We start from the raw sequence: 23275 nt of genomic DNA on the forward strand, positions 1-23275 counted from the left end.
TTCATGGATGCCTGGATGATAAACTCAATTGTTACACATGGTAGAGCAGAACGCTGATCATTTTATTACAGATGAAAGACTTTAGATAGTTTTTCAACACTCAGTGATGCCACAGTGATCGTGTGATTTGTGGACCTGCAGCGGAGTTTGACCAAGACACAGCTAGTGATGTCAGACTTAAAAGACCGGATAAAGAGTGATATGAACATATCTATAACTTACCGGAATGAAAATGTCTGGAGCACACCAACAGATATTTGGAGATGGAAGAGAACTGGATATCAGCTCGTCTCACAGCTGCTATCCAGACTAGACGCCTTCTTTTGGTAACATCCGATACATGAGCTGCCTCATGTTGCTTCCAGGTGGGGAAAGAATGAAAAGATAAACCATTTTCAACCTTATTCCCTTGCCTCTAACTTTACAACCGACCGCACAGCAAGTACGAACTATAGCTGGGGTTATCCGTGTACTTTCGCTCCTCTTTCGCTAGCGCTTTGTTCGGCCCAGAAACATGGCGCCTCAACCAAAAATCCTGGCCACACCCCCTCTCGTGACATCACTCTCCAAAAGCCCTATTAGGCTAATCGTTGTGTCACTTCCGGTATTTCAGACAATCCCTTTCCGTCAAGGATTTTTAATTTGTTGCGTTTTTTTAATTTGTTGCGTTTTTTTAATTTGTTTTGAATTTTTAATTTGTTGCGTTTTTTTAAATTTGTTGTGGATTTTTATTTGTTGTGGATTTTTAATTTGTTGCCGTTTTTTAAATTTGTTGCGGATTTTTAATTTGTTGTGGTTTTTTAATTTGTTGCGGATTTTTAATTTGTTGCGGATTTTTAATTTCTTGCGCTTTGCACTTCCCAGCCACCATACATACAGTGCAACAGTCAAAGAAAATACTAAAATTCTGATGATTCAACTAAAATGTTCCACCAATGCCAAACATGGTACATTTCAGCCATTTGAATTAGCAATGCCGAAGTTTTAAGAGACAACTAAGACTTTAGCTGACTCCATTTGGTAAGTTCAATATTTTTATCACAATTTAAACAAGAGTGCTAACAAATCAACACTCTATAGTTGTCATAAAAAGGGAAATTAGTTTTAGAGACCAAAACCAAACTTGGATATAGCCCTTATAAATCTGGAGATTTTATGGATTCATTCACTCTTCAAGACAGCCTCAAGTGGTCATTCAGGTAGCTGTTCTTTTTTTTTTTTTCACTCCCACAGTGGCTTAATTTTCCAGTCCCAGAGGCTGCCAGTTGGCACTGATATGTGGATTTTGAACCAAGCACAGCTGTTTCCCAGTATATCCAGTGTTTGCGCTAAGCCTCTATTGACTATAGCCTCATATTTGGATTCAGTAAGGCTTCAACAGTAGAACAAGACTTAAGTTTATGAGAGCATATGAATTCTCACAAAACTCATTACATATGCATTACAATGTTGTGCACTCACACTAATTGGATATTGTGGCCTCTGGGATGTTTCCTCTGTTTTAAAGTAGTAAAGCAATATTCACACAAACACAGCCCACTGACTCAGCTTCAGTGTGCAGCAGAGGTTTAGTCCGTTCAGCTGGATTTGTTCTAACCCACCCCGTGCATCCTCAGTTGGCTCTTGTGGGAGCTGCAGATGCTCAAACAGACGCCTGCCTGTCCTAACTGAAAATCTAGACTATGTAGATGAAAGCAGGTTTTCATTAGAGGAAGAGGTGAAGAAGCGATCAGCAAAGAAAATGTTTGAGAATGTTCTTGGGTTAAGTTCAGATACGATGGTGCGTCGTAATGATTTTAGATGGTGACTCATTTTTTAAATCCAAACCAGAAGCTTTGTTCTAAGTTACAGATATTTCATACCTATTTAATGATAACAGATATTATTATTATTATTAATTTTCAAATTTTATTCTCTGGGATTTCCTAAGGGTTTGTACTAATTTTCTGCTACATTTATACATTTTTAATTTTCCAGTTTACATCAAGTAACTGATAAATAAAAACCTGCATGATGAACACTCTTAGATAAATGATAAGTGGGCAGATATAGTTAAACAAGGTTGTGAGCTCAAATTTCTAAAGGAGATGAGGAGAGACTCCCAATCTAAATTTGCAATGTTTTTCAAAGTCTATCAGTGGTTCTAGTTCCTTCTGGGTTGTGCTGTGTGGGTGTTTTTTTTTTTGTTTAGGTGGCTGTCAAACAGTATTACAGGACACCCGCCTAGAAGAACCCAATAAATATAGTTGCACTTAGTTTAAGTTATATTTCATTATTTGTGTACATACACACTCTTCTATCTAAAAAACACACATTGGCATACTGGTGACGCCAGACCAAAAGTGAGGGGATCACCAAGGTTTCAACACATCCTCTCAGGGAGATTTATGTCTGTACAAAATTTCAACATCCACTGTCAGCTTTTCAAAGCTGTTTTTTCCAAAGTGATGAATCAGTCGCTGATCACCACCATCCACACGTGTTAGGCCCTACACCAAACCATTGAAATGCAAATAGTATCCAGCCCACCTCTAATCCAAACACAAAATTCAAACAGACAATAATAAACTGTAATTCTTTTCATTAGTCCTATCATACACATGCTTGCACATCATTTGTGACTGTGTCTTTTGTACATGTGAATTATTTCTCCTTGTCCACCAGTGGATGACTGCAGGACGGGGGGTGGTCCATGCTGAGATGCCCATGTCAGAGGAGCCGGTAGTGGGCTTACAGTTGTGGGTTAACCTGTCAAGGCAAGAAAAGATGGTGGAACCTGCGTACCAGGAGCTTAAAGGCTCAGATATCCCCAAACCCAGCCAGGGAGGAGTTGCAGTCACTGTGATATCTGGAGAAGCTTTAGGAGCAAAGGTGTGTGCATGTGTGTTTGTTTTTGTAATTCATCTGCAGGGATCTGATGTCACTAAAACCTTTGTCCTACCAAGTCTATCAGACTAGCACCCTAAAACTGGGCATGGTGTTTAGTTTCCTGTTAGCTGCTGATCTCATGATGATTGCTCATTTGCTGGATGCTTGAGGCAAAAAGGAAAAGCCTACAAACAGTATGTGGGTGTGTGTGTGCATCTAGGATAGGGGAAGGAGCCTGTTACTGCACTGTTTGACCAGAGTGAGTGTCTGAAAAGAGGAAACTACAAATAAGAAGCAGATTGTTCGGCGCTGTGAGGGTTGACTTGTTAGTTAGTTGTGGTTTGCCTTTGTGCTTGTTCTAATACTTTTGTGAACATCGGTGGAAGTTGATGTGGAGGTTGTTTAAGGAAGTGGGCACTATTGACACATTTTAGGTTAAATGTAAGACTGAAAGTGAAGGAAATTGATGCAACTAGTTGTTTGAAGTATGTGTTTGTGTTCATCCATGTATGTGGACTCTAATATACCGACAATCAGAATGTTTTATTAATACCAGAAGACATTGTGTTGTCAGTGTTCCTCACGACAGTAAGAAAAGTAACTAAACAAACGAAATTAAATAATACAATATATTACACACTTGTACAGTGAGGGATTGTATAGTGAGAAATGATCAAAGTTCCCAAGTCCATAGTAAAAGGACTTGGAAACAGTTTGCTGCTTGTGATATACGTGTGTGTGTGTGTGTGTGTGTGTGTGTGTGTGTGTGTGTGTGTGTGTGTGTGTGTGTGTGTGTGTGATGAACAAGGTTACTGCTGGTAGCATTAAATCCTCTGATGTGTGCTGTATAAAAAGAACAGTTCAAAGAAAGCATTAAAAGCCTCAAATGACACCAACATTACATTTATTGGTTAAGCTCATCACTTTGGTCTCCTGCCATCGTATCTATTTTTTTTTAAACCGGCAAGTTAGTTTAAATTTAATTGTGCCCAGTTTTATTCCCACACTTTGTAAATGTTTTCACAAGACACTTTTAATTGCTGTTTACAGTACAGCCTTCTTTGGACAGCAACCATGTCACAATACACATCTGGAACAAAAATAAAGAGACCAAAGTGGAAAAAACGTAGCCTATGACTGTTACTGAGTCCCTCAAAGTAAGACATAAATAAACAAAGTACTACATGAATGTGATGACATTCACATTTGAAGCAGACTTTTTCCTTATCTTAATGCATTTATGTCAAAGCACTAATCGTGTGTCTGAACTATAGACTAACATAATTATTACAATGGAATTGTTTTTCTGGTTAACTGACCAGTATTTGCTTGCTTTTGGCAATATTCTGGGTCTCTACTAACGTCTGAGGGAAATGCGTGAATCTTATATCCTCACATGCTTCACCAGCTATTTGTTAAAAATGTCTGCTTGCTGTTTGATGTTGAGCAGGAGGTGTAGCGCTCTTTTCTGTTGAAAACAACTGCCTGTTACAGATAACAACAATGGAGAAAGAGAATATGCAGCAGTTAGCTATGCAGCTGATAAACAGCAATACAAAACTCATAAAAACTGTGTTTTCAGTCATGTGCTGTAAGAAATTATATTTGCGAGTATTGCACCGGTACGTGTTACATAGGTGCCTGGTGGAGTGCGATGTGGAGTCAGCTATGGTAAATTAAGACTATACACGCAAATATAATAACTGTTTAACAATTACTCAAATATACTCAAATATTTTATATCTTCAAACAGAAGAATAACTGTGTAACTCTCCTTGTTGCTGACTTGCTCTCTCTTGTTTTCTTTTTCTGTTTCCTTTTTCTTTTGTTTAGTCCAAGATCTACACGAGAACTCCGACGTTATACCTGGACTTCAAATTGCAGGCAGAGGCCACGCATGTGCAGCCTGTCCCTCAAGGTAGGAAAAATTAGAAACTAGTTTCTCTAACATGAATTGATCATAATAAAATTCTTAATCATGTCTTTCATGATGCTTACATAAACATCTTGTGGTCACTCTGGGACTGACGCCGTCTGTTACTGAACTATTGGTTCTCCAGTGTTGTTGCCAGGAGGGGACTGTGTTCTCCACAGGCTGTGTTGAATATTGGCGTATTTGTAAAAGAGACAGAACAATGACTAATGCTTCTGGATATAAGAAGTGTTTCAAACTACTTTTTTCTAAAGCAACAGTTAAACAAACTCCAAACAAATGTTTGGCTTTTAAAATAAGACTTTTTAGAATAAAAATTAGGTTCAATCCATGATTAATAAAGCCTCTTGTTTCTATCCATGATACCACTTTGAGACTTGGTATTCTATAATCTTCAAATTTTCATATGTTCCTTTTTCCAATAAATAAATAAATACAAATCCTAGATCACAGCACAAAATGTAAATAGCAAAATGCATCTCCAAATAATAAGGCTTTATTTCATTAAAACATAAATGACCTGTCAAATGTTAAAACTGAGAAGCTGTGAATTAAATTAAATTTATGTCAGTGTCGACAACCTTTTTTCTGATGCCTACAAATGTCCAAAAACACAATAAATTCAGGTGGAGGTGAATTGTCTTTTAAAACAATTGACCTATTTTGTTATTACGCCTGTACTTAAGATATGATGTTTTTGTGCTTGACAGGTTGGACCACGTTCATCTACACACTATCAGGATCCACTCATGTTGGTAAGTTTCTTCTTTATTTGACTAATTATTACTTTCCTAATACCTATTTTATTGTTTCTTATTGTTTAACAGCTCAGATTAATGTAAGGAGATTGGTTGTGCTCCACCTGAATTCTTCTGAAAGTTGATCTGGTCATTTTTGTGTGAGCTTGCTGGCAGGCAGACAGCCTTTCGAGGGTAGTGCTCTGTTTGGATTTGTGCACTGGTTTCCCTCCTCGCTCGTCCTGGGGCCTTATCAACGTTACAAAAATGTGTGTGATCTCAGTCCAGCTGCATCTTCCTTTCAGCTTGATGGATATCGACTGTCACTCAGCTATGATCTCTTTAGACTAGATCACTGCAGGTGATCCAGCATCTCTGGAAATATAATAGTGCACCTGTGTGTAAAATACCACCATCTCACTGCTTGGCTTCTTATGCTGCGTCAGTATTCCTGTTTGGTCTGTGAACTATATTGTTTCATGCTTATTGAACAGCATGGTGTGATCAGGGAATTCCCCTCACATGAGAACAAACTCTCTCAGAGAATGAACTCATTTTCAGAGGCTTTGTTAGTTTGTTGAAACCTGTTGTGTTCTGTCAGAATTTCCCTTTTAATATCCTTCATTATGATTCAGTTGCTCCATTGTTACACTGCAGGGTCTCTCAGACTGGCTGTAATTTCGAGCAGATGTTTGATGACACGAGAGGATGAAAATGAGTGCTAAGATTAAAGAAGTTATTTGATTTTAAAGTCTCTAACTCTACAGGCAGTCCTCCCAAATCAGCACCAGCTGGCTTTGATGAATGAATCCAACACAAGTGGGATTGGCTGTGTTTCTCAGCATTTAGTGTTGGTGTTGCGAACAAACTGCTCAAGCAGGTTGAAAGTGTAAATGGCTGAAACGTGGAGGTGGCAAATTTACTCTTTGTTGCGAATGATGCTTATTTCGACTCACAAGCCACAAACTTAATCACTTATATTTGTATTTTGTGTTGCTCTGTTCATGATTTATGGTACAGTACAATTCTATGGATGAAATGTGTACTCAGTTTCATTCGTCATAAGAAAAAATGGGATCAATGTGGCAAAATGCTGGGAAACTGTCACATTTAGAAATATAAATGAAGAATTTAACAAATATTATTATTATCATTATCAATATGTCAAACTTATAATATGTTTGAGATAATTTATGGCATCTTAAAACAAGTATGAATACCTTTACTCAAAGCAAAAATATATAAACTGATGTCAGTATAAAACGTGAGATCATCACATTGAATTGTTTTGCAGCACGGTAAAAGATACAAATATCACGCAGCTGAACTTGTGCTTTGCTTTTACTCGCTCACAAATATCATGCCTGGAATATTGGACTTCCCTTTCTTTTCAAGGCCCAGATGAGGAGCAGCAGCAGGTGGAGCCTCATCACACTGTGGTGTTTGGGGATGGAGACTGTGTCAAATTTGAAAACAAGGTTAGAAAAATGTCTTTCACCAGTAGTATGCTATGGGAATTTTCCACCCCCATGTCATCTAGTGGTGTCTGTGAAGGTTCTCAGTCATCCAGGTCATCGTAGTCAAAGGAGCTTGAGAAGAAGCTCTAGTGGTGATTTTTCTGCCTTTGTGAGGTGTTTTTAGTGTGAACTGTCAAGATGCAACGTGCTGAACCCTAGATCTTTCCTCATGCAGTGTGATTGGTAGAAAGCACTTAAAGCTTTAGAATAAAGTGCCTTGTAAATGAGACTTGTAGTAAAAGTACTATTTAAGCACCAGTCCATTTACCAAATGGTGAACATGTCTTTAGTCCCTATCTCTAAGCGGGGAGCTACTGACTTTGACCTGTGAAAAACTTTAGTCTGTCCACTTTAAATTCAAACAAATATTACTTCATTTCTTCTTGTGTTTTTTTCCTTAGGGCTCCGAGGTTTCCCATTTTGTGCTGATCGCTGGACAACCAATCAACGAGCCTGTGGTACAACATGGTTAGTCATTGGTGTCCTTTCCTCCATGCCGGCACAAAGTCACTGACAGACAAAAAAAGATGCTTTGTGTTTTTAGGGTATAGTTGATGTAACACAGCTGTGATGTAACACTCGTGTTGTGTCTGCTGTTCAGGTCCATTTGTCATGACCACAGAGGACGAGATCAGAGAAGCTTTCAGAGACTACCAGAATGGCAGAAATGGCTTTGAGAGGGCTCCAAACTGGAGATCCAAGATCAGGGATTCTGTTTGACCACCATATCCTGACACTCTTTTACCCCTCAGAAAACATTTGTTACTACAGAAAAAACATAAGGTGGTTTTAGTTTGGGATAATCATATAAAGATGGGAAAAGTTTAGTTTTTGAGAACTTGTTTTTATTTATTAATCTTTGATTTATGTGTGATTAAATTAAACTTGTTACATGAAATGACCACAGCAGGAAATATGCTTGTAAGAACTTCGTTGTGTTTTGGTACAAAGTAGCAGGGTTTGAATCATTTAACATGAAGTAAAGGTTACAGTAATGCAGTGGCCGTGGTAAGAAGAGACACTGGCTATCAGTTTGAAACAGGAAATGGATAGACTACCCTGACCTCCTCACTCAACTGAGAGTAACTCTATAACACTCCCAGAGTTATTACGGCCACTACAGGTCACTGTCAAGTGTTTCAAAGGGTTGCTGTTTGCACAAACAACCTGTGGAGCTGTTTCAATCAGGGGGCAATCATTATCATTTATGTGAGAGTTACAGCACTGTGCAAAAGTCTTGAGCCACACCTCATTTCTTTATATTTTGCTTCCAACGTCTGAACCAACAATTCTCCAGACTTCCTTGACTGTTTTATTTTTTGTAAAGCCATTTAATACTGACCAATTAATCATTCAAGAGATAAGCCAGTGTTGTTGTTACACATAACAGGCAACTTAACAAAGAACCTATTTTAAATTGGCACTTTGTTACTAGCAGCCTCTCACAAAAACACACAATTTATTCCCATTTTTGTAGCTGAATCTCTGAAAAATGCCAAAGAAAACAAAGTTTGACAGACAGAAATTAGTAATTATGTACCAGCAAGGTGATTTCCGAAGAGGTATCAGCATGATGTGCAGTGTGTCCTTAAAACAAACTGCAGAAACTGGGCAGAAGAAATGGAGGACAAAAGAACAAAGCCGGAAAAATTATCTACAGGAAATGAGTAGTATCAGAAAGTCATGTTCTTAAGAAATAGGAGAAAAACCTGACACAGGAGCTTAGAGATGTATCTGACCTTTCATTTGATCCATCTTTGGAAAGCTTTAAAGCACAAATTGACCTTCAAACTTGTTAGATTTGCCTTATACTGTATTTCCATGTATGTATAAATATGTTTCAGTAAATTGTTGCACCTATTTCCCATTTTCCTGGCAAAATATAAAGACATGAGTGGTGACTTCTGCATAGTCATAGCAGATTAATAGACTAGATGCCATGTGTAAATGCTCTTCTCAGATGTACTCGTGCTTTCTTTGGTGCCGGAAATGAAAGTGAAAGATTTAAGGTTTGATCAATGACCACTATAAGAATCATCCGTGTTATTTTACTGGTTTGTCAGCATTTCTGTCCAAATGTAACCACAATAAAAGTTTCTATGCTAAATAAAATGTACATTATTGCAAGCCTTGTGCTCCTACTTCTCTCCCCTTCTTGCTGTCTCTTCTCAGCCAGCGTCTGAGGTTCATTTTCCACAAACATCTAAACACAATTTCAATTCCCAGTTTGCTCTGCCTTCTCATCTCTCTCAACATCACCAATAAAAGTTTTAGCATAATATAACATGATAATTTGGGGGACGCTTAGCATGTGCTCTTGTCTTAGGATCACTGCTTTTATAAGGGAATAATTTAACAAAAGTAAAGTGAGATTCTTTAAATGTACTGGTTTGTGCCCAGTTAAAACCTAATAAACCACATAAAAGTCTTCAAAGCAATCCATAGTCATACAAATAATTGATTTTATTTATATGTCCTCACAGCACACATGTTGCTAGTGGATTACATTCAAAGACAAATGGGCTTGGAGGGGTGTGTGGGTGTGGTGTCTGTGAGACAGGGGTGGTGCCGGCATCTTGTTTCCCCTTACATGTTATAGCGGTCTGGATCACATTTAAAACACATGGTGTTGCTCTTTGGCTGTGTGTGGTTTGGCAGCTTCAGAAGAAAGGACATTGGTAGGGGGATTTAACAGGCAGGGGACTTGATCACTTGACAGACGGACATTAAAAAAGGGAAAACGGGAACACGAGGAACATAAAAAGCTGCACTTTGAGGCTGCAAGACCGGCAGCAGTGAAGGAAAGACAGGCATTCAAGCCTCCTGGAACTCAAGAGGCATCGAAACACCACAGCAGGAAGAAATGAAGACAGATAGTGGAGAATTTTCAATACGGATACTGTAACATAGCAGTTACAAGGAACCTAGAAGTCTGAACACAGAGGTTTTTGTTTAGTTTATCCAGCCACAGGCCTTTAAGCATATCATCGGCCTTGAATCTAAAACAGAGTGTGTTGATAAGAAGTCTTCAGGATAACCTTCATTTTCTTTTTGTCTGAGGTAATTTGCAACGTTTAACTTGTAATAGCCTCAGCACTTAACTGGACATCTCAACTTCTTATTAAAGCTTCAACAGGAAGAGGTGCTTGTTTTAAACACCCCCTTTCTCCATTTGGCTTGAGGGTGTCTGGGTGGCCGTGACAGGTTACGCCTGACTCACGCACACTAGTTTTTGTCTGTAAGACCAAGAGTTTGTTTTGGACATACCTGGTCTGAGAGGACTTTGTGTTTGTGTGTGGTCTGAAGGACTCAGCTGGTCTGGGAAACCGAGTCAGAGAGGCAGCCAGCTCTAAGTGCTCTCTGCCAGCAGCATAAGGAACCAAGATCATATTGCTTCCTCAGAAAGAACATCAAAGGATGATGATGAAGATGAAACGGACTCTGTGGAGAATTTCTTGCTTGGTGACTCTAGTGGTGGAGCTCAGCTGGATACATGTGGGCCACAGCGCACACAGGGAGGAAGCAAACAGGGTGAGTGCGGCTCGTTTGTACGTTTATGTTCTGTCTAAACTATGAAAACATGTAAAACGTCTGTGAGAAAAAGTGCAAGTTGATCTGTAACTTCAGCTGATTGAAGTGAGCCATTTCTTTTTTTTTTTTTTTTTTTGCTGCTTCTTTCCTTCTTTCGTCCTTGTTTTTGCCTTACAAACTTATACTGCCACAGTTACTGCGATCCCATTAAATTCACATGTGAACATGTTTATTTGCAGCTGAAACCACAATTGTAAATGTGCTGCTAACATGGTAGTTACATTTGAGGGATTTTTTAAAAAGAATTTAACTCTTTCTTTTTTTTACATAATTTCCTTCATCACCAGTCATTTCCACACCAAAAAATTCAACCTCTTTTAGTTTCCCATCTTCCTTCTCTGTCCCTTCCCGTTTTTTTGTTGACGTCTTTCACATTTAAGTAGAAGCAAACCTGCCCCACCCTCCTCTTTTGTAACACTCTGATCCCATCAGAGGGTTTCGATCCATATAGCCGTCCAGAGGAAATAAACCGAGCACTGTGGAGCCTGTGACCATCCATCCTGCCGTGCCGCCACCCCTGTTATAGACCTACCATCTGGTGTCACGCTTTGACTTACACCCCACAAAAAATGGGACTGGGAATTCCAAAATTTTAACTCAACTCTCTCCTTTCTCCTGCTTGGGTAGTTCACATCCTCTGCTCTTTAGTGTTTTACTCTATTTTAGCATGTCAGCACAACAACAGAGCGCTAAAAATTGTAATCCTTTACAGGATTTACGAGAAGGAGTGAGAAAAAAACTTGGTTGTGTTTCATAAAAGGTTACTCACATGTCTTATTCATTGTATTTTCAATTTATTCTGTCAACATCATCACTTCTGCGGTGGCATGACGTACAGCGTTTTGGTTTTGAGTCACAGCTGTTTATGGAGTTCCAAACAAAAAAAGTGTTCATGTAAGTCTGGCATATGCATGTTGGCCAACATGGGCTTAAATGGTTAACAAGGAAACCGCTTACAGGAAGCACAGTTAGGAAACTTTAAGCAGTCTTCAGAGGCAGGGAAATGTAACAAGCAAGTATTCTGTGGCAGCTGTTACTGAATTTAGTTTTATGCTCCATTTGGTTGTTTTTTAACCCAGTGCGTCTGACGCCACACCAGCAGCTCTCGAAGGATGTGCATACAGGATAGGCAGTGTTTTTGTAGAATGCTAACGGTGAAACGGCTAACATGCTAATGATCAGCATATGGGATTTTCCCAGGAAATCCTTCATTGTTCACTAAAAGTTGCTCATACCCCCATGTGACTGTCAAGATGTCGGAAGTTGAAAGTATGAAACTTTGCCTAACATGAAGTGAAAAGAATTAAGTTACTCCTATAATTTATTGGCAAAGATTCATTTTTGTTGCAGTTTTGCACCCGTATACCACTACAGGGGATTTTACATCAAAGAATCAAGATGTGCAGACTGTCACCTCTAATTCAAGGAATTTTACAAAACTTTCCTAATTAACAGACATTTTTATGAATAGTTCCCAATTTTAAGAGGCTAAAACATAACTGAATAATTGACTGACTTTGTCTAGTGGATTAAAAGAAAGTATTTCATTAAATGAAATTGAAAGACAGATCAATTTTTTTTCCGCGGCAGGCTTAGTGTTGGAGTACAGAATAAATTATAAAAATAAAATTCAAATGTCGGCTTAGTCTACATATGCATTTCGTATAAATTCAGCAAGTAGGTTGCAAATAGGTGCTCTGTTTAAGATAATAGATTTCTTCTAGTAGAACAACATTAGTTGTTGTAAAATTGTTTGCAAACAGCGGAAAAAAACCAAGTTGGTAACTTTCATCTAATATATGTTTCTTACCGATCACCAGGGAAACACAGACATTTGACACTAATGAATTACTGTAGACCCTCCTACTATTCATGCACAGAGATCAGCTGTAGTATCAGCATTCTCTGAAAAACCGAATCAGTATGCGGTGACTGAATAATCCATACCTGTTGATCTCTAATCTAGATTTGCAGCATAAATTACCATGGTGTCTAACACTGAGCTACCTTTGTAGTACAAAAAACCCAAGGTTAACCTTGAAGTTTACCTTGAAGTTACTTGAATAGGAAAAAAGTCCACAATCAATAGACTCATAAATGTAACTGCAGAGTGAATACAATGTGATGCAAACCACTGGTCACATTCAAGAACATTAAATACACAATTTGCCTTAAAACATCTACAAGAGCCTGATCAGTTCTGGTAGAAACAAAATTCTTTAGACAGATGAAACCAAGATTAACTAAGGATAATGGGAAAATTGGATTTTCTTCAGTGGCCTAGTCAACCATCTGGTTGGCAGTTAGGAAAGTCAAAACTGAAGGCAGAAAGACCCCAAAACAGGGAGAAACTGAAGGTGGCTTCAGTAAAGACCTAATGCAGCACATGATGATGTTCACAGGGTCCAGTCTTAAAGCATTCATTGACTGCAAAGGATTTTCATCCAAGTATTAAACTCAATCCTTAAATTCTAGTACTTTAGTTTTGAGCCTCTAAAAATGGTTGTAAGCCTTAAGCAGTTACTCCAAAACTTTTGTCAAACCCCTTAAACTGATGCTCCAGGTCTGCACTTCAAACACATTTGTGGCGCTAGTGAGGCAAAAATGAGAAAAATTTAAAAAATAAATAAATAAATAAAAACAAAATTAAGGAGCTACCTGTATTTTATCTTTTAAAGTATGGTGTCTTAATTAAACTTGCTGAATAAGAAATTCCATTTATCACTGAGGTGGCTCTAATCATACTTGTGCGCTCCTCCTAATAGATCTAGTGTACCTATTTAAGCTATATAAATGCCCAGTATTGGATCGATTTAAAACCTCCATCCCAAAACAACCAAAGATCTCAAATAGAATGTCTGTCATTGCAGCAAGTAATCCAACAGTGGGAAAGGAAGATGCGGTCGTCCTCGAGCCTGGATGAGCTGCTACGACTCGCAGACTTTCCTGACTGGAAACTGTGGAAGTGTCGACTTAGACTACAGCAGCCAGAGACCCTCACTTCTCCTCTCTCAGTGGGGTCACACCGTTCCACGCGCTTTGCTGCTGAATCCTACAGCTTGGAGATTCTTACAGGTTGATATCTACATATTTCGTGTAATGTGCAAGGCTTTATGTTTTATTTGCATTGAAACATTGCATTTTTCCTATTAAGCCATAGACGAAGAGTGGCAGCGTACACAGTGCATGCCCAGGGAAACCTGTGTTGACGTGGCTAAGGAGCTGGGCACCGACCACTCAGTGTTCTTCAAGCCACCTTGTGTGTCTGTCCACAGGTTTGTTTAAGATGGAGCATGAATCCAGAAATGACACCAATAACAAAAGGGATCATCACCGTATACACAGAAAAAACTGAAAGGTTTTCACAGGACTTGTGTAGTTCTCATCACAGCATTTCAATCAGGTTAAGGCCTGGTCTTTGACTGCAACACTTTTCTTTTTCAGCCTTTCTGTTATAGAGTTGTGCTTGCGATCATTGTCCTGTTGCATAACCCTTTTTGATCCAACTTTTAGATGTTGGACAGATCGCTTCACATTCAAATCTCTATACTTTAATACAGAGACAGTGTTGGGAAAGTTACTTTTAAAATGTATTCCACTACAGATTACAGAATACATGCCCCAAAATGTATTTTGTAACGTATTCTGTTACGTTACTTAATGAGAGTAACGTATTCTGAATACTTTGGATTACTTAATATATTATCATTATATTAGTATTTTACAACTACATGAATGTACTCTTGCTGTGTGATTTATTACTATTACTGAAGGTTATTCGCCATAACAATACCAACTACATTTTTTAATCTTAATATAAAATGAATAACAGTAGGTGGACATTAGGTAAGGCTGCACTTTTTGCAGCGATCTCGTATAGAAAACGATTCCGCGCGTATATAAAACAGGTCCGCGGCTCCGAACCATAGTAAAGGCACCTCTGGCTAATACGTTGGGTACTGTGTCGGGCTCGTAGCTGAAAACTAGCTTTACTTTGTTATCTGGGTCAGCTTTGCTAGCAAGAGACAGAGAGAGAGGCGTTGAAAGACTGCTCTAACTGAACTTATTGTTTTGGAGGAAAAACAATTCATAAGGCTATGCCCTGCTAACCTACCTCAACAGCATAGCCTTATGAAACAGGAAAAGACCGCCATGTAATCCATTTATTTCAACAATTAACTGTATTCTGAATACCACCTTTTTAAATGGTAACTGTAAAGGAATACAGTTTTTATTTTGTATTTTTTTGTACATATTTTGTATTTTAAATACGTATTCTGTTACTCCCCAACACTGTATAGAGAGGAGTTAATTAGACTCCAGTTCTGCAAATATGCCTCCGTGCCTTACAGTAACTGACCTCGGACTCAGTGTCCTGAGACATCCACTCCTGGAAGGATTGGCAACAATCTTGAATGTTTTCCACTTGCGAATAATCTTTCTAGCTGTAGAATGGCAGACGTCAGATTGTTTGGAAATGGCTGTATAAACTTTCCCAGACTGATGGACACCAACAGTTGTTTCTCCAAGAACATTGCTGATGTTCCGATGCATTTACTAGCACATCCATTTCATTTTGGCAGTTTTGGTCCTCCATACCTGTTATATTTTATGATCATTTAGACATGAAGAACTATCTTCAAACAAGAAAAATGATAGGTGCTCAGTCCGCGTACTTGGAGGTGCATACATTTCACTTTACTTGTTTTGCTGCTGCTGACAGATGTAGTGGCTGCTGCAATCAAGAGGGCGTCACCTGCAGAAACACAACTACTGAATATGTCAATAAAACTGTAAGTGATCACATCTCAGAAGACTAAGAGATTTTCTTTTCAGTTATCCTTTAATTACACCACGATTTGTCATCAGTCAGTCAGTGAAACCTGCATATTTGTGATTATGTGTGTGTATTTTTATATTATTAGGTCCTCAGTGTAATCCCATTCAAGTTTGTACCAGAACCTGTGCTAGTAAAAGTTGCGAACCATACAGAGTGCAAGTGTTTGGAGCCTGCAATAATACGACGGAACGCTCAACCTCACAGGGGCAATGGGTGAGTCTCAAACCCCACTCGTGTCTCTCAGCTGAATCTGTTTGATCTTTTGTTTTCCTCTTTTTCAAGTGATTTTGTTTGTTTGCAGCTGTGCTTTGGGCCAGCTGTCACAGGCAGAGGACTCCAAGAGACTGTGTGCCAGTGGATTCATTTGGGACTGTTCGTCTGAAAGATGCATACCTTACCCTTCCAGTACACCGGGTGCGTGTATGCAAACATGTTCCTGTCGTTTCAAATAGTTCCATTGTTAGGATCAAATGTGTGGCTGTGAGCAACAGACGGGACTGGCATGAGATCCCACCTTACAAGGTCTAATTCTCTGTTTGTGTGAACTAGTACTTCAACATCGAATCTAAAAAACTTGGGACACTGTAAAATGCAAATAAAGGCAGAATGTGATGATTTGCAAATTTTCCAAACCCATATTTTCACAGCACAGACAACCTATCAAATGTTTAAACTGAGAACAACTTTTAAACATACATAAAATACATAAATACATAAAAAGTTTAAATTATTTTGAAATTGATGCAGTAGCACATCACAAAAAAATGGGAACACAACCATGTCTGTTTAGCGTCCATTCTTCTTTTAACAACAGTCTGCAAAGGTCATTAAAGTGATGAGTTCAGCTGATGGATATTTGGGAGAGGAATGATGTCAATGGGAGCATATGTGGATCTTAAAAGTACATTTCAGATGTGCAAACTGACAATTCCTGAGGCACTAATGCACAGATACACCAGCAGAGATGGAGGCTTTTGAAATGAGCACTGATAACAATCCGGATGGATTAGCTAATATTTTCTTAAAATAACTCATTTTTAAACTCAGTTTAAATATTTGATATGTTTTTTGTGCTCTTTTGTGAATAAAATCTGGGTTATTTATTATTAAGATTTTATTTACATTTTACACATAATTCCAGTTTTTTAAATCAAAGTTGTAAATTCATTTTTCAGCAAGGTGATTATCAAAGTATAACCCTGTGACAATACAGTGATTCAGCTAATTGTGTCGTACTTTGCTTGTGCTCTAAAATTACCTCATTATTTTGTCTTTCGTAGAGCTTCCGCTCAGTTCGTGGATGCCAGATTGTGAGATAGACGTGGAACGCTGTGACTGTCTTCCTAGAACTGAGCCAACACTCCAGTCAAGAACCTCCCATCGCTGTCAAGTGAACTCCTCTATCTGTGCCCACAAGCATCAACGCTTTGACGAGGCATCATGCAGGTAGACCAGGGAGGGACCTTAACAGTATGCAAATTAGTCTGGGACATCTCTGTTCAGGTTTGATCTATAAGGGAAGTTATCAACAGGCACTCGTGGGAGAATTTAGCCTCCCAGAAAGCTTCATTGGATAATAATTTTACATTTCAGTCACAGTTTCCTTGGGTTCAGGCAATAAAAATAATTGGTTTGGGGAATGATTATAGTTTGGTTTAAAATGGCCCGTTTGATTAGATCTTATTGGGAATTGCTTACAGAAAACCTTGAGGGCAAATGTACTTACCGCTAACCAAAATGCTTCTGTTCAGCAAAAAATATCCCCCCATTTTCCAGCAAGCGAGCAGATTCACATCGGCAGCAGCCATCTTTATCACTGCCACAGTGATTAGCCCAGTATGGGCAAAGATGGGTGAGAGTTTGTTTGAGCCGAAATGATGTGCCACAGCAAATGGCACATGTCTCCAAGGCTTGTCTGACTAATGATGGGTTTTTCAGATATACTAATCTGCAATGGAAAGTATCATTACCCATATAACAAGCCAGTCTTCAAACAGAAAATACAGAAATTTTGAGATGAAGATGACTAAAACACAAGAGAGATGCTGTATAAAGTAAAACGTTATTCTTAGCAGCTATTTATGCAGGATGAATGTCAACATCCACTCCTGCTGAGTGCAGGTTCATGCAGGGTGAAGGAGGCGTGAACTAAACGACTCCTCTTGTCTTCACAGATGCAGATGGCCCAAGTAGACGTCCACTGTGGAATAAACTACAACGACCTTCCCTCCAAGGATGTTTGGAGGCAGAGAAAAAAGACTTATAATTTATTTACAGTCCTATTTATGCAGATCACTTTAACTAATTATATTAGCTCACATGACCATGTTAATTGATGTTTAACATGCTTAATTTTGTTTTAATCAATGTGTAAAATTGAAGATTTGTACATTTGTTTTATGCACTGAATAGTTTATATTAAAAGACTATTTTTATAATTTGAACTTAATGTTTGGACTGTTTCATAAGTAACTAAAAAGTGTTTTGTTCCTTTTAGGTACTGGTTAATTTTCCCTATTGAAAATAAAGACTGATATAACCAGGAATTACAAGTTGCCCCTGCAAAATAAGACAACCTCAGCTTGTCTTAGATATCTATTTGAAATGTTTTTTAAACATGTCACTCTTAAAAAATGCAGTCATACAGTCAGCAACACCCACTGAGTCAAGGGTTGTTATTTCAGATGCATGTTTAAATCCCGACTATCTTGTTCCTTTGACTTTAGTTCATGTTTTTAAATATTTTTAAATATTCAGTCAAAAATAATTAATTAAAAAAATATTCTGTGTTAATTTTTTGTTTTAATGTCAGCATAGCCATGTATTAATCTGTAAAATAAAACAGAAAGCATTTGTCATATAGTGTGGGAAATGTAAATTGTGACTGCTGAACCCTGTAATTAGTTAAATGCAGGGCCCCTGCATGATGACCCAAGAAGTTTCAAACTTAAACGCACATGAATATGTTTGGCCTGTGAGTTCAAAAGCCCTTCTCTTAACTGCTATAACACAGTGGTTCCCAAAAACATCACTACTTCCACGTCTAATTGTCTGTAATGGAGGTGGAGTAAACCGGATCCACCTTGGCAAAACACTGATCCTGCCAATATTTGTTCGCTCGGTTCAAATCGCAGACAAACAGTATCCCACAGTTGTTTTTAAACCCATTTTGCACAGAGAGACATTTTTTGAAAAATATATTGATAGCAATGTTGAATATTCTTACACAGTAAAAACAAAACAAAACAAAAACAACTATACGTAAAATAATTAAAGATGTTTGTTTTTCTGCTTTTTCAAAAAAAGGTAGTGGTTTATTTAATTGCAACCTGTACTCTATTGCAGTTAACTTTTATTTTTTTAATTGTTTACAAAAGGTTTGAGGTGTGGAATAAACTGCAATGGAGTTTGAAAACAAAATATGGGTGTGTGTGGTTGGAGGACGTGGGGGGCCTAGCAAAAAAGGTTTGGGAACCACTGCTATAACATAGCTTGCCAGTTTGACATCATACAGTGAGGATTATATCAGGAGTTTATGTTTTTGCAAATGCATTTTTGAATGAGCCCTTGGTTATACTCCTCTGACAGCCAAGTCTGCTGCTCCATGAGTTCAAGGCCTTGATGCTATTCATTTGCCAATAACTCGTGTAAATATATCGATTAAATTCAAGACATTAAAGCAGAATGCTGGATGTATATGGACCTGCCACCAACAGCAAAATGCACATTCATAAGAAAGACAAGCTTCTGAGCAGTAGTAGAATATAAACACAAAGGTCAGGCTTAAAAAAGAAAACTGCAACTGAAAAAAAGAAAGCAATATTCCCAGGAACGTCAGTGGCAGCAGACGTACAGATTCAAAGACACCTGCTAGTGCTAAAACTGGGAGCTGTGCTTCACCCAGCCCTGATAAAAAGCAGGTGTTTCACTCCTTATTAAAATCTGCAGATTCTGTCAAGCACAGAGCAACAGTGTGTAATCCAGTAGTCATTTCATTTAAGCAGTGCTGTGCCCTGTTTGGCTGTTTGCAGATCTTTTGAGGTTTTATGATCTGCTGCTCATATTACATTGTATTTAATCCCATCAGATAGAGACATTGTAAAATTCAAGGAACACTTTGGTGCACAGAGCCATTGATGGTGAATTTATTCTTTAATTAGTGCGATTAACTGTGAAAGGTGCATGCCGCACCTTTAAGGAGGTAAGTGAGTCATACTGATTTTAAAGATAAGATCTCCCCTTTTCTACTGGAAAGAGTACTCTTGCATTGTCAGCTATGGAGATTTCAATAAGCTGAGCTGTGGGCAAAAGGTGAGAAAGTTCCCTATCTGCATGAAGTGATGAACAAAATATTTGACTTCAGCATAAAAATGTCCCAAGCAGGAGAATTTAACATGATAATACCCACTGAATGAAGACTTCCTGGTCCTGGTTCTTCTTGGTACCTGGCGAACATGTTAAATTACTCTACAGCATAGGTGTCAAACTCTGGCCCGCGGGCCAAATTTGACCCGCAGCTGGCCTACTGGTATTATACAGCTAATATATATATATTGTTTAGTATTAAGCTTTGCTTGTTCCATATTCAGTTTTCCAGCAAAACTTATTTGAGTCCATAAGAAAAGATTCATTCTTATATCTGGAGGAAGTTTTTTTTTTCAATAAATATTACTGTTAGCCCGCGACTTTGTTCCAGTTTTGAATTTTGGCCCACTGTGTATTTGAGTTTGACACCCCTGCTCTACAGCGTACATCGGAAGCATTTGCACGGATGAAACGTGACATAATCAGAATCTGCATATCAGTGGAAGATTGAATCAAAAGCAAGCCTTGGAATCTTTGCTTATAAGTAGAGACTGCCAAGGCACTCTTACCCTGCTGACATGCTGTGCCACTGCTTAGAGCAGTAAGACCATTTGGAGCCACAGCACATATTTCACATAAGAAAAATCACACAGCACACCACCAAACCAAAATGTCACAAAAAACAAATTGATAATTTTTCCCCACGCACCAGACATAGTGGAGTTGGCTCGGTTTGTCCCCAGTATACCTTTTTTGCTTTCTTCTGACCACTATGCTAGGGCCTTCATATGGGTCTGAGTTTTCTCCAGGATCCAGCTCAGACTGACTACTCTTTCTTTTCAAATGTTTATCTATTGCTAATAGGTTTTGTAACACAGTATGACTATTATGTAATTTCTTCTTTATCTTCTTCTTTTTTACTGGAAGTTGGCAACCCATTTAATTAAAGCAGGTAGTTGTACTGCCCTCTAGTGGAAAAGAATGTAATTGTTCTACCCGTTACGCTGATTGCTTAGAGTACTAACCAGGTGGATCCAGATAATCTTCCACGGCGCACCTATGTTCCAGGACACAGTAGTTGGGATACACTGACTTAGAGGTTAAAATGAATGTATTAATGGGTGTTTCTAGAAAGAAAACCCAATGCTGTCTCCAGGAAACCTGAAGCTTGTTTTCTAACGAAGCAAGAACAAGAACTTCACTTCAAAACAGCTTTTTTGTGTCCTTGAGCAGCTGCTGAGACAACAGCTCAATAACTGCACTTGAAAAAAGGTTGTTCATTCACAACCCCAATGCAAACTGACAGCTTAATCAATTTTGCAAAGAATGAGGTGATTGCTCATGTGCTATGTGTCAGAGGCCTGTCCTCACTCGAGACTGAAACTGCTGCATCTACTGAATGCTGGTTTGGGGAAAGTGAATTTAACTGCAAAAAATAATAATAATTGTGTATTGTATTTGTGTCTTTAATTTAGATAACCTTGTAGAAATTTACCCGTGACATCCATTTTTCCATTGTTGATGACTGTCATATAAATAAACATCTCCATTTGTGTGATATTTGACATACTGTCTGTTATCTGACGTCCTATATATGTGCATCCAGATAACCTCCATCATCTCTAACAGTGTTTAAATTAATCAGACAGAAAACAAACACAACTTCTCATTTGTAAATGTGGTTATTTATGTGTTACTGTTGTTGTTCAGCGGATGTATTGATTTTCAGTCGTGCACACCAGTTTTGTCTCCTACATGTTTTAGGCAGCGTCAGAATTGATTTTGCACTCATCACAAAGAGTCAAAATGCCACGATGTTTGAATGTCATCGCGTCTCACAGTTCAGGGAAACGAATTCATAAAGGTCAGTTCAGCTACACAGAGTTTTGTCTCCCCCTTGCTGCAGAATTTGAGCGATGACTTTTTCCTCACTCATCTGTTTGAATTGCAGAGAAACATAATTGGAAACAGCTATTTTTGCACTTTTACAAGCAAGCATTAATTCACCAATTTTCTGCTAACTGAAGCCATTAAAATCCATTAATTCTTACTTCTCGAAAATATTAAATGGATATGAGAGAAGTATAGAAATTTCATATCATGAAGAACTTAAAGCTACAACACTGAAAAAAATGACAGTGATGATTTCATTTCGACTAAAATGATGTGAATATTTTTTGTGACATTATTATGCATTATTTTATCTGAAATTTGAGCAGATTTCTTGAACTAATTCAAACTTCTATCTTCTGTTCTTCCAACATTTTGGGCACAACAACCACTTATGTAAAAGATTGAATGTGTAAGTATTCATTGTAGCAATGCAGAACTACAGTATTCTATATACATACTCATTTCAATTATACCTAAACTTAACTTTTAAACTCAAATAAAAAAATTTTTTTTTTAAAAAACAAAATTTAGGGTCTAAGGAGAAAAAACCGAGTTAGCTGGTCAGAAACAGGCGCACTGCAAAATCTATTTGAAAAACTAAGTACAATTTGCCTAAGGTGACTAAGTTAGATCAACTTATTCATTTTAGGGATGTCAGTTTATTCAATCTTTTATCTTACCTGAAGCTCAAGGTGTTCAGCCATATATAAGACTCACATCACCGGCCAAAAGAAGGGATTGGTGCTACATCATTGACTCCCTGAGGTGAACAAAGTGAAAATGACTAAATAAAGCGCTGTTGTTTAAAAGATTCAAGATTCAAGATATGGTGCATTAAGTGGAAATAATCTGTAATTTTGTTACAGTGTAGCACATTGTTGAACAGAGAAAGGTTTTTGCTTCTGCATGAATGATCTTTCTTTCAGAGAGTCGGAGCATCACAGTATTTCTTCATTTCTTTAACCTTTTCATTAATTTACTGGGTCCGATACAGTACAGAGGTGAGCAGTAGACATTGTGATATTTTAAAAGTTAAGTCACATTTTAAAGATTGGTTACTGGATTTGTGTCACTGATCGATCAGTCAACTATCAGGTAAAAATGTACATGGAATTTGAAAATGTGTCACTCTTTTGTTACAGGAGGACTAAAGGAGTGAGTTCATCAGACACAGTTCATGTTAAAGGATACTGACATCAAGTCAGACAAAAAGGAAACATGATGACATTTGACAGTTTTCACATGTCAAATGCTTGTCTTCTAACACTTAACTATAACAAGGTGGCCAGCCACATAGATCGATACAGATTTCAGTGAACGGATGTCACACCTACACAAACGCAGACCTTGAAGCTGAGTGAAAAGTGTGACGAGTTCAGGAGAACTCAAAGTGTTCTTCAGGCTCTGTTCATAAATCGACACTCTTAAAACAAAAGAAGAAGAGGAAGATGGAAAAATGAAAAGAAAAAATATAAGTTAGCTTGAGAATGAGTTGTCACTAGATCACAGTAGTAGTGCGCAAACACTACATCAGACCTGTTACCACTGATACTGTGATGAGACTTCAGTAAAGAGTAGATGAATAAGCAGA

The 23275-nt window shown here is 38.1% G+C and overlaps 2 protein-coding genes across 2 annotated transcripts; both read left to right on the forward strand.

Moving 5' to 3' along the window:
• Positions 1 to 2664: 2664 nt before the first annotated feature.
• Positions 2665 to 9182, forward strand: pir (pirin; the record flags this gene model as incomplete). The annotated part of the gene is given in 6 exon segments (XM_014340405.1): positions 2665 to 2871; positions 4702 to 4786; positions 5512 to 5556; positions 6934 to 7016; positions 7457 to 7523; positions 7657 to 9182. Coding segments are annotated over 6 exon segments (606 nt in total), but the record flags the coding sequence as incomplete, so codon positions are not given.
• A 431-nt stretch (positions 9183 to 9613) lies between these two features.
• vegfd (vascular endothelial growth factor D) lies at positions 9614 to 17930 on the forward strand. The gene is made up of 8 exons (XM_005943304.2): positions 9614 to 10586; positions 13517 to 13721; positions 13801 to 13921; positions 15370 to 15439; positions 15572 to 15699; positions 15788 to 15900; positions 16767 to 16932; positions 17661 to 17930. Exons 1-8 carry the CDS (start codon positions 10473 to 10475, stop codon positions 17677 to 17679), a joined length of 936 nt encoding a protein of 311 aa, XP_005943366.1. The 5' UTR covers positions 9614 to 10472; the 3' UTR covers positions 17680 to 17930.
• Positions 17931 to 23275: the final 5345 nt, after the last annotated feature.

This window comes from Haplochromis burtoni, unplaced genomic scaffold (genome assembly GCF_018398535.1).
Source record: "Haplochromis burtoni strain Fernald_Lab_line unplaced genomic scaffold, NCSU_Asbu1 Contig_262, whole genome shotgun sequence".
Taxonomy (NCBI): domain Eukaryota; kingdom Metazoa; phylum Chordata; class Actinopteri; order Cichliformes; family Cichlidae; genus Haplochromis; species Haplochromis burtoni.

Excerpts from the sequence above, each read along its gene's own strand:
- vegfd (XM_005943304.2), top strand. The coding sequence starts at position 10,473 with ATGATGATGAAGATGAAACGGACTCTGTGGAGAATTTCTTGCTTGGTG. Across the intron at positions 10,587-13,516 it reads ACAGGGAGGAAGCAAACAGG|CAAGTAATCCAACAGTGGGA; the intron begins GTGAGTGCGGCT and ends CTGTCATTGCAG. Across the intron at positions 15,700-15,787 it reads CAACCTCACAGGGGCAATGG|CTGTGCTTTGGGCCAGCTGT; the intron begins GTGAGTCTCAAA and ends GTTTGTTTGCAG.